The sequence below is a fragment of the Taurulus bubalis genome (assembly GCF_910589615.1).
Source record: "Taurulus bubalis genome assembly, chromosome: 5".
NCBI classification, from domain to species: domain Eukaryota; kingdom Metazoa; phylum Chordata; class Actinopteri; order Perciformes; family Cottidae; genus Taurulus; species Taurulus bubalis.
The window spans coordinates 7,042,508-7,054,065 of NC_136593.1; the positions used below are offsets into that span (position 1 = coordinate 7,042,508).

General features: G+C 43.4%; 1 protein-coding gene across 1 annotated transcript in view; it reads left to right on the top strand.

Moving 5' to 3' along the window:
* LOC306736242 (T-complex protein 11-like protein 1) overlaps window positions 1–8,281 on the top strand; it is a gene marked incomplete at its 5' end in the record, with an annotated part of 8,720 nt that extends 439 nt beyond the window's left edge. The window contains 7 exons of the mRNA XM_079217858.1: window positions 2–122; window positions 961–1,181; window positions 2,613–2,749; window positions 3,626–3,807; window positions 4,700–4,881; window positions 5,339–5,511; window positions 6,141–8,281. Of these exons, the coding sequence (XP_079073984.1) occupies window positions 2–122; window positions 961–1,181; window positions 2,613–2,749; window positions 3,626–3,807; window positions 4,700–4,881; window positions 5,339–5,511; window positions 6,141–6,376 (1,252 nt within the window). The 3' untranslated portion in view covers window positions 6,377–8,281. The remainder of the gene's footprint in view (window position 1; window positions 123–960; window positions 1,182–2,612; window positions 2,750–3,625; window positions 3,808–4,699; window positions 4,882–5,338; window positions 5,512–6,140) is intronic.
* Window positions 8,282–11,558: the final 3,277 nt, after the last annotated feature.

Below are 11,558 nucleotides of genomic sequence, written 5' to 3' on the forward strand. Positions count from 1 at the left end.
GCCTGGAGGGCAGAGTGACGGAGATCGTTCACCGGGCGTTTTGGGACAGTCTGCAGGAGCAGCTGGGCAGCGATCCTCCGAACTACAGCCATGCTGTCACCCTACTGCAGGAAGTCAAGACTGTAAGTGTGCATGGCGGCGAATCAGAGGCAGGAGGAGCGACCTTTGACCCCACTCATCCTCATATGCTTTGGAGATCAAAAGAGGCTACAGTACGGACGGATGACGACGTAAACATAAAGCTCGTTAGATCTCTCTGCTATTCAGAGGGGAATACATATAAAAGCAGTTATAGTCAAATCTAGGTGAAACAACTGAATATGTTTGTTTTTTATAAATCTATTCACACTGATTGATAGTGATTACAAAGATAGTGATTTGGTACTTTCCGTTATAACAATCTTCATTATTAAAGGAACACTTGTGGGTCCCTTTCAGGCAGAGTTGAGGGTTGACGCCACTCTAATGTCCATTTCTTGGTATCAATTTTCTCATCTAACTTTTACCACGAAAATATGTATTTCCCAAAATGGCATGCTATTCCTTTAATCTATCAATTACAGTATTTTTATTTATTCATTTGATTAACATGAGACCATGTATAATATTAAATATGAATGCTACTCTTTGATGTTTTGTGTTGGCTTGAAGCTCGTCTGACAGACGCTGAATTTTGTTTTTGAGGCCAATGCGGATATTTAAGGGATCAAGAACTTAGATGAAGACATGTCGGCGTACTTCAGAGACTCGACATTATGAATCATTTGACGAGAACCCTTAAATACCGTAATTAAATAATTGTAATCACGCTACAGCATGTACGGAGCGGGGCATTTTACAGGAGACACATTTACTTGTCACTGCTCCCATCTAACAGCGACACCGTTTCAAAAGGACCTCACACGTATCGTTGGCATTACTGTATCCTGGATTCATTCATTTCTAATATTTCCTTTTTAGATGCTTCAGTCCCTGCTGCTGCCTGGTCACGTCAGACTGAGAGCTCAGCTGGACGAGGTGCTGGACATGCAGCTGATCCAGCAGCAGGTGGATCACGGGGCTCTGGACCTCCACCGGCTGGCGGGATACATCACCAACACCATGGCGTCCTTATGCGCACCCGTACGTGACCCAGAGGTCAGGGCCCTGAGGGACCTCAGGGACCCCGTGGAGATCCTGAGGTGAGGGACAAGAACTGACACCAGACAAAACTTGTTATATATATATATATATATATATATTACCACATCATCTTTTATCACATCTAAAATACAGTAAATATTCTTTACTTCCAGTTCATTAAAGTTGGTCTGCACACATTTTACGGACATCTTGTTCACATCTCAATGTCATTTGGAGCCACCAGAGTGCAGCTGGTTAAATATATATACTGTGTATTTATTAGTGATGTGTCCTTTCGTGTCGAGGCTTCGATGCGCGTGTCGAGTAATCCAGGTAGATTTTGGTGAAGCGCGTATCGAGGCTTGTCTCGATGACGTATGTGGTGACGTTCGAAGCCTCGCGAGCCGGCCGTACCACGTGACTGATTCAGAAAATGGTTTGTGTGTTTGCCGTGCGAATTGAAATATAAGGGGCAGCGAAACTCAATGGATTTACCCCTTCCTCTCTGTACCAGCTTCATGTGTGTCCGTGAAAGGGTATTTTATAAAGCAGGCGAAATAGTCTCAAAAAGCCCAGCACTGTGGAAAAGTTCTTATTTTTACTTAAAGAATTGTACTCATCAACATGGACTAGCAGAGCCGAGGCTCGAAACACCGATATTCTAACCACTGACCCACAGTCACATCACAACCCTCTCCCAATTTGTTTCGAGTTTTGATTTTGACCCCGCCAATATATCATAAAGATAGACACAATAATAATAAGTTAATAATTGATGTATTGGCGTCACAAACATAATTTATTCAATTTAAAGCTTCACACACCAAAGCCATGGTGTCGTTATGATCACTCTGCCTGTTTTACATGTAGTGTCCACTTGGTGGCGCAGTAGAGCAAATGAAGCCCCATGAAGCTTCGGCACATGGGCGAACCAATTGGATGGAAAGCTTCAATGCTTCAGGAAGCTTCATCTCGCCATCACTAGTATTTATACTTATTTTTTGCATGTGTTACTGTGATGTAGTTCTGGTACAGAGGCAACCATCAGTTTTTCTAAAAGATAAATTACCAGCAATGTTTGACCAACCCAGAAAAAAACGGATTTACTAAATTGGGTCGCACCAGTAAAACTTCAGGAATGTTCTATAGATGGTAAAGACTTCATTAAAACTATTGGCAAGGGAACATCTCTAGTATCGCCCAGTCAAAAGCTTTCAACTATGTAAACAGGAAGTTACTGTAGTACCATCAGCTGTTTTTATATATATTAACTCTAACTGCCAATCCTTTGTAGATGTGGGTATGACTTTATTTGCTTTATTTGAACCAAACTGACCGTATTTAACTAACTAACTGACTGACAATATTAGCACTTCCTCAGTTTTGAGAAGTGCAACACAGTTTCCTCGTCTTCTTTGTGTCTTTTTTTCTTCTTCTGTAAAGCTCCCGAAAAGCCGTCTCACTCTAAAACTGCCTCCCCTTTCCCTCAGGGAGCTCTTCCGCGTCTTGGGCCTGATGAAGACCGACATGGTGAACTTCACCATCCAGAGCCTGAGGCCTCACCTCCTGCAGCAGGCCGTGCAGTACGAGAGGGCCAAGTTCCAGCAGATCCTGGACAAGCAGCCGGGTGAGGAGGGGTGTTTAAATCTCCAGCCTGACTGCTGCGCTGTGTGACTGATGGACGATGAAGGTGACTTTGTCACTTTGAAATTTATTCTTCTCAATTATACAGATTTTGACCCTTGTCGCTCTGAAGCACCATCCTGCTAGTTCTTTTTTCAGCTTCTCGTAGATTAAGTGATGAGCTGGAGGGCCAATCAGTGACCTCTGGCTCAGATATTCTGTCTTGGTACAGCTGGCTAATCAGAGTGTCCTCCAAAATACATCTGTTTAGCCAATGAATTACTGTGGTATTTTTCAAAAGGTAATTTCCTCATCGTTTTACAGCCGCTGCGAGAGAGAAGCAAATGTGCTGTAAACGTGATTTAACTGGTTTTATTCCCCGTGCTTTCCTCAACGGACATTTAAAGGTTCAATTTATAGTTCCTGGCCACATGCTCCAAACAAATCAGGGTTAGCATTTTACCGCTACTGGAGTTGTCTTTCGGTGGCGGCGACGAGGACACTTTGGATTAAATCCAATAAACAAACTGTCAATAAGTAGGCAGACCCTGTACCCTCAAAGCAGCTCTCCTTCTATGTCCTCTCATGAGGGCCGACCGGACGCTACGGTGACTCACTATCGCCTCTAGAGGTACAAGTGGTATTACACGACGGGACAGTAGAATATCTCTGCAACGCAAAACACCGACGTCTTTGACGTGACACCAAGGCATCTTTACATTCTGTTGCTCATGTTAACTTTTTATTTTATCTTTTGAACTACGAATACTGGGACGGTTTTACACATTGCACCTTTAAACCCATTCTGTCCATATCGCTCTAAACCCCACGTGAGTCCTCTGGTAACCGTTTGTCACGCATTTGACTGTTTCCCCTTCAGCCTCTCTGGACGACACCACCGCTTGGCTTCAGGCCGCGGCGGCGGAGGAGGCGGCGGCCGCCGCAGCTCTGCCTGAGTCTTCCAGTCCTGACAGCCGAGGTCCCGTCAGCGCCACCGCTGTCCTCGACCGGGCCGCCATGCGTCTGCTGCGCTGGGACCCGCAGGACCAGAAATATCCCGAGGTCAGCCTGCAGAAATATGACATCACGCTGCACTTTGCAATTCCAATTGAGTGATATTTTATTGATCGTCAGGAAATATCCAGTCCCCTCACACACTCCTCCTCCTCCTCTTCCTCTTCCTCACCCCGCCACATGTTAAGGCATGTGACAGCACATTAGGGCTCAAGCAGCACCTCTCCAGTCTGAAGCCCTGACGCAGCCCTGTCAGATGAGCTCAGACACTCCTTCATCAACTTCACCCATCAGGCTTCCAATCGGCTAATTTGAACTGATTTTAAACTCCAGGTTACTTAACACTATTCATTACAAAAAAGTAGACATTGTTAACCAACAATAATATCTTCATATAATGAAACTGAATGTTTAGGCGGTCAAGTTCCACATGGATGTGTTTAAATCACATACATATTTCTTTTGATGGACAATTTTACTTGTATATTTATAAGCTTTTATCTATTTTATCCATCTTAAGATATTTAAGTGATTTGTCAATTTTTTTTAGTCAACACATATTTATCACGTTTGAACATTTATTTAACATTTAATCCATTTAGCTGTTGAAGCAATTTATCCATCAATTTAATTTCTTAGGCTACTTTTAGCTATTGAAGCAATTAATCTATTACTATTAGCTAACTCGTGTCGTCTTAAACTCTCTGCTCCTTTGACAGCTTGTTTTTTGTAATTGTTTTTTATCATATTTAAAAAAAAAAAATCAAATTGTATTTTCCTTTTTTCCCCAATTAGCAGAGCAGATGTTTTTCACTGTTTCCAGTGGCACGTTTCACATCCAAAAGACTGTTGCCACATATTTGTAGCTGTTGGCTCCTATTTAATCTGCAAACTCCCCGTGATTAACCGTCTGACCCGTGACCCTGACCTCCACACGCAGACCGTGCTGATGGACCGAGCCCGCCTGGACGCTCTGGGCCAGCGGCTCCAGATGTTGGTCCTGGAGGCGTCGGTGCTGCACCTGACCAGCGCTCAGTGCGGGGACGCCGTCTTCTCCCTGCAGGGGTTTGTAGGTAGACTCAGGCAGTCTGTCACTGTCCTGCTGGAGGGCAGTCACACCAGGTAAGAGGAGGATTTGGTGATGCTTGTACTGGCTGTCATGGGGAACAGGTACTGTATGAGAAGGAAACCGATGGAGGTGACAGGAGACGACTAACCTGTCAGAACGGATGCAGCTAACCTCATTCTTTCTGTTCAAGAGAAGCCCCGTCATGATTAGTGGATAAATGTGGAACAGCAGTTTGTGATATAAAAGGCCTGCTCACACTCCAAGCTACAATAAAATGCAGCACAAGCTACTACTCAATTCTTAATCACCTTTATCAAAATGTAATTTTATTTAATCCAAACCAGAGAGACCTTGAAGTTATTAAAGACCCCTTATTTATTGACTTCCATGGGTCCCAGGACTCTTTGCTCAACACTCCTTATAAATAGATAAATTCATAGCCATGTGACTTATTACACATCTAATAAAGCCTGCTGGCCGTGTGTCTGATGCTGGTTTCTGGTGCTGCAGGGAAGCTGACCTGAAGGGGGCGCTGCCGGGGCTCGGGGAGACGGCGCTGCAGCTGGTGACCGAAGCAGTGAGCGGCCAGGGGGGAGCAGCGCTGCCTCAGGAGAGCCGACATCTGCTGAAGGGACAAATATCTGAGCTGTGGAAGCACAACCACCCTGTCCGCACACTCATAGGTCAGGCTGAGCTACATCAGTGACGATTTGAAGCACAAATGGGGTGGGGGGGAGTGGTAAAAACCCACATATAAGATATACGTTTCTAAGTATTTAAAGTTGCTACAACACCAGTATGGCGTTTTATTTATTTTAAAGGTGTGGTAGAGAAAATTCAGTTCGTTTAGGGATGCACCATTTTCATTGGATAAGAGAAACACGCCCTGCCAGTCACGGCCATTTTCATTATTGGTTAATACGGCCATTATTCTCTACGGTGACATCATCGCATCGATCGTTTTCTGCAACCAACCGCCCAAAACACATTTTTGCTCTCATACATGAAAAAGAAAAGCAGCAAATCTTCACATTCACAAGCAGGAACCAGAGGATTTTCTTTTTGTTGCCATTTTGGCTTGGAAAAAAAGAAGACAAAAAAATACTGATTATTAATTGTTTTTCAAAATAGTCAGAGAATAATGTGGTATATGGTAGTATATTTTAATCTGTAGGAGAGAACATGCGTTAAAATGTCATTGAGTTTGGGTAATCACATGTCCACGTGGGGGTTTTTGAACTCGGATGTGTGCTGCCGCAGAGTGCCGACTTCTTTCCTTCTCTCTCTCCCTCCACCCCCTCATCAAACACAGGGGAGAGAGTACAGGGCTTCCTCCGGGCCACGCTGCAGGGCGGCCTCTCTAAAAGGAGTCCAGAGCCGCCCGCTGCCCTCAGGCCGGTGGGCGCCGAGCTAGCCGAGCTGGGGACGGCCTTCGGGCGAATCGTCCACTTCAACCGAAGCGTCTTCGGTCCCTTCTACGCGCCCGTCCTCAGGAAGCTGCTGTTCCCACCGGGAGAGGAGGCCGAGACCGGGGAGGACTCGCGCTAGGCCGAGGTCGACCCAGACGACCTCCGGTGACCTCAACATAAGATGCCATTTTGGCATTGAATGCGTTGGCTACAGTGTAAATACAGTGAGCGAAAATGTTCAAGGGGAAAAAAGACATTTACAGTCTGCAGATTTTAAAAACAAACAAATGGTATATTATATTTTTTTTAGGTGTTGAAACAAAAAACAAAAAAAACAGAAGGCAGATTCATTATTATTGCATTGGTGCATTTTCACCTCACATTTGAGAGCACAAAGCATTAGGAAAATGAACATGGCTTTCACCCAGACACGAGGAACACGTCGTTTTTAGTGTGCCAATGAAAAGAGTCACAACAAGAGACTGATTATGATTCTGAAATGTTTTTGAAAAGGTCTGAAAAAACCTCTTTGTTTTCCAGTTTAATTTCTCAAGATAAACACCAAAAAAAGTACCAAAGATTATGCTAAGTTTGTAAATAATACTTATAATAGTTTTAATACGTAGCTGGTTTCTCTTCTTATCTTTATGTTTATAGATGTTCATGTATAATTTACCAAAGACAGAGTGCACTTTTTCTGAATATTTTTTATTTTTTTTGCATCTTTTGTTTATAAACCAAAAATAATCTCAATGTTTCCCCTACAGGTAAGATTAGTGGGAGGTGGTGTACCAAACAGGTGCTTATTTGTATCGAAATTGATTCATTTTCCATTTTTCACTCCAAATTCTGCTAAGCGTCACAGTTAACCTTGACAAATTTTAATCAGTATTCTGGCGAAATGGTTACTGGATACACTTGTAACATATAAGTTAGTTAATCATTAAAAGTGTATCCGGTATATACACAACAAGGGCTAAGCTGAACACAATTGCAGCCTGAATGTTCAAACAGAATGCAACGGATTACTCTCCTAAAAACCTGTAAGGTTGCATTTTGAAAATGTCACGACTCAGCTAGCATACTTTCCTAATGTACGGAAATAAAAACATCAATGCATACTTTGAATACATGCACAAAAAAAAGGAATTGTCTTAAACTTTAAAGCTTATCATAAGGAAGTTGTTTTCATAAAACAAGTTAAACATGAAACCCCTTGTGTGGCCCTCTGATGGCTCCGAGCAGAACAGATGACAAAGCGCTCACAAGTCCAAGAGGAAATATTGATCTGTGCTCAGACGCAGAGCTCTGTGACTTGAATGCAATATAACAAATGGTACGCACACATCTCTTGTTGGTATATTAGTTGCACCGTCCACTAATCTCCACAGCAGGGAAACACTGGTATTGTACAATATAGTTCCCATGTTGTTATATTGGTCACTTTAAAGTTGAAACAGCTGGTGTAATGTTTCTGTGTTTTACTTTTTAACCATAAAACAAAATCAATGCTGACAACAGACTTGAAAGGGACTCTTTTGTCATTGTATTATTTAATTTTTCATTAATATAATATTGCTTGGAAATTTGAAACAGTATCACATTTTCATAGACAAAGCGTGCTCTGTCCACAAACATGGGCAAAGCATTGTATGCTGGTAGTTTATTTTCATTTTTTTCCTCTACACTTTGTTACATTTCCGTTTACCCTTAATAACCTTTGACAATTATTATCGCCAATAGACCTGAATCAATAGAAATGTTCATTAATGGTCTTGGTTATTTATGGTCTACAGTGCTCTAAACAATACAGTACCTACATGACGAGGTCAGAAAGTCACATGGAGGTCAGGACACGTGACCCTTTTCTGACCGACCTCTCTCAAGACAGGAGTGATACACAGGTCCTGTTTAGCCAGCGATGTGGGGACCTTTGGTCAGTGTGTTGGGGTTTCCTATTCGGGGCAGTGGAGGAGCAGGGGGTTGCACAGAGTGAGATCTAAATGTCTGGTTGGCCCTGCACGTTGCATGAGGCTTACCTCTCTCTCTCTCTCTACCTCTTTTCCACTGATCTGCCCACTAAATCTCAACACATACACTCACATCGGCCGCTCCCCTTCAACTCACAGCTTGGTATCCGGAAACTTGAACGCTGGGGTGAGCTACACAAGGAAAACACCAATGTTAACAAAAAGACTGGTCCATGCACAGCCAAATCATGCCACCAAAACTTGCTTTAAATAGCTGCTGCTCATTAAAGTGTAATGCTTTTTATATTATGCCTCCATTCTAGAGCAGGTTGTCTTGGTGACGCACAAAATGGAAGAACATACGTGACAAAATGTTGGGAGGGATGACGACAATGGCGACGTGGAGGGATGAGGATGAATCGCTGTGGTTGGTGTGTAGCGAGGAGAGGAGGGAACATAAAAAAGCAAATGGCAGATGGGTGAGAAGAGACGAGACATTGCTACAGTACGTACACAGACTGCTCAGGCCAAGTGCATCAAAGGGTACAGGAAACACACGCACACACACAAACACACTGCCAACATGCATCGTCAGTGGAAGCCAACAGTCAGAACAAAGTGGCAATGACACAGCCACGGTACCGCACACGCACACACACACACACCAGTTACATCTTAACAGTCAGTCTCCAGACACGCCGTCTTCCGGAGAGGAGCTCGATACCTCTCATCTCCCGCAGCGCGCACACACACACACACACACACACACACACACACACACACACAAACAAAACGAGGACGGCAGACAGTGATGTGTGACGGCAACGGTCCAAACTCCCATGAGGACGAGACGGAAACAAGGCATACGAGCACGGCAGGTAGCGGTGCACACAAGAGGACCAACAGATATGTGTCGACTCCACGACGAGCATCTTTGAGTCACAGTGCAGGAAGGAAATCCTTTTTTTTTTCTTCTTTAAAACAAAAAAAATGTTGTTCTCGGCATAACAATTCCATTCGCATTAACGCGACACCGGCGCAACACTTAGATTTGGCTCTTTTAATGTCGTGGAATTAAAATCTTATTCCGCTGACGTTCATTTTCAAGTGACATACTTTGCGTGTACTGTAACTAATTCTAAATTTGGTGTGAAACGGCACGGATACCTACTCATGTAATCATGATAATAAGATGCTATGTTGGGAAATGTGCGCCAAATTGTGCTCCAGGCTCATTAATATGCGAGTCAAATGAAATCATGTTGTGGATCCAATGGCAGTACACTCAGTTATGTTTGGTAGTATTATCTTTGTTTTTGTTGTTGTTGTTTTTTTGCCTTGGGTTGTACCAGCGCTGGGATCCTTCATGATCCCTTCTTAAATCGCTCTTTCCAAAAAGTATTTCAATCAGGTGTATCAATCTATCAAAAAAGTATCACAAAATGCACTATGTGCACCGTAAGAAAAGAAAAGGTATTAAAAGGGAAAGTGCCACGTTTTAACACAGTGTTATTCATCTTTTTTTTTCTTTCTTTTTTCTAAATTGACAAGTAGAAGATGTGGATTGCAGTCTCTCGGTGCTACAATGAATGCTGAGAGACCGCAGACGGGGGCGGTATAAAGGCCAGAGCGAAAACTCCCATCTGGACAAAACTGTACCATCATAAGAACGACATCATCAGTCATCGTCGTCAGTCAATTCAACACAACGGGGAATCAGAAGTGATGTCTTTTTCTTCTTCTTAGAGAAGCAGGGTGGGCGTGCAGTTGTTGGGTGGTGGTGTTCAGGGAGGTCGGGGGCTTTAGTTGATTATAGATAACCAAAATGACGTAAGGCTGTTGTCCTCTGGAAAATGTAGGAAAGTTGTCCTCCTTTTTGTGTGTGTGTGTGTTTTCGCGGGTTGAGTTCTTGTTTCCGTTTGAGTTCAGACATCAGCGATTGGTTCACGAACAATCCATCATGTTGTTGTGAGTATTGTACAGATGCTTAGAAAAAAAAGAAAACCAGGTTGTTTGCTGCATGTTGCTGTTTTGTCTTTCATTGATTAATTTGTCCGTCCTGCATCCCATGCTAGCAAAGCAGCCTCCTCATAGTGCCTCACAGTGGTAGATGCCTGGTAAGACAGGACAGGCTACAGATGGAGAAAGAAAAAATGTATAACCGTCTTGAGGCAAAACAAGCAAACAATTCAGAAACTCTCAAATAAAAAGTGATGTTGAAAGAAAAGAAAGAAAAAAGGATTCATGCTTTTTACATTATAGATGAAACCTTCGATCGGAGCGATATCAAAAGGGCGCGTTCAAAAGGGAAAGTTCAATGTTTTCGGGGGAAAACGCTAATTTGTTTTCTTGTCAAGCGTTAGACGGCTGTCACAACTCAAAAACAGATAGAGACAGCTATTCTGGTTCTGACCAGCACCTACAAAGCTCGCTAATTAACATGTGTTATCTCGTTTGTTTAATACGTACGAAAACCTAAATGTAAAAACGACAAATCGAATTAAAATTACGAGAGTGCTCGATTATTTCCCAGTCAGGACCGGTGAGGTGTGAAGGTTGTTTTTTTTTTACCCTTGAGACCAGGCTCACGTTTTCCCCGTTTCCAGTCTTTATGCTAAGCTAAATTAGCCTGCTGCTAGCTGGAGCGTCACATACAGTTGTGAGAGCGGTATCATTATTCTCATCTAACTACAATGAATAAGCTCCTTTCTCAAAATGTTACACTTTTCCTCTAACAGTTGAACACACTGAAGCTTTTGGTATTACACATGTCTGTAGTTTACGCAACATTATAAACTTAATTTTTCTGGAAATTGAACTAAGCTCATTTATAGTCTGGAAACACAGAAAAAAAGAAAAAAAATGCTTGTTTTGCCTGCAGAGAATCAATAAAAAGAAATGGCCTGAAGGAAGAATAATAATAAAGATGCAACCTCTGGTAGATATCGGGGATTTGGAGGCAGATGCAAGTTGAGGAGGAGGAGGAGGAGGATGAGGAGGAAGAGGCAGTTTGGTTGAGAGAGCGGGGCCACTGTAAAATGAGATCAGTCCAGGATCATCCGGTCCAGGGCTCCGCCATCGGCTGCAGCAGCAACAGGCGAGGGGGAGGCGGGGGCTGCCGGGGTTTTTGGGGTGGCACGGGAGAGCAGGTGTGTTTGTCATGGCGGGTAAAGAGGTTGGTGTGGGTCGCCGGGCGGGGCAAAGGAGGGTGCAGGAGTAGGCCGCCCTGAGGGATGCTATACCATCACAGTGAGAAGGCACGGGGCTCGCATGTATACATGTGTGTGTGTGTAAGTGTGTGTGTGAGAGATAAATAAAGAATTGGATGCAGACGGGAGAGGGAAGTACGAG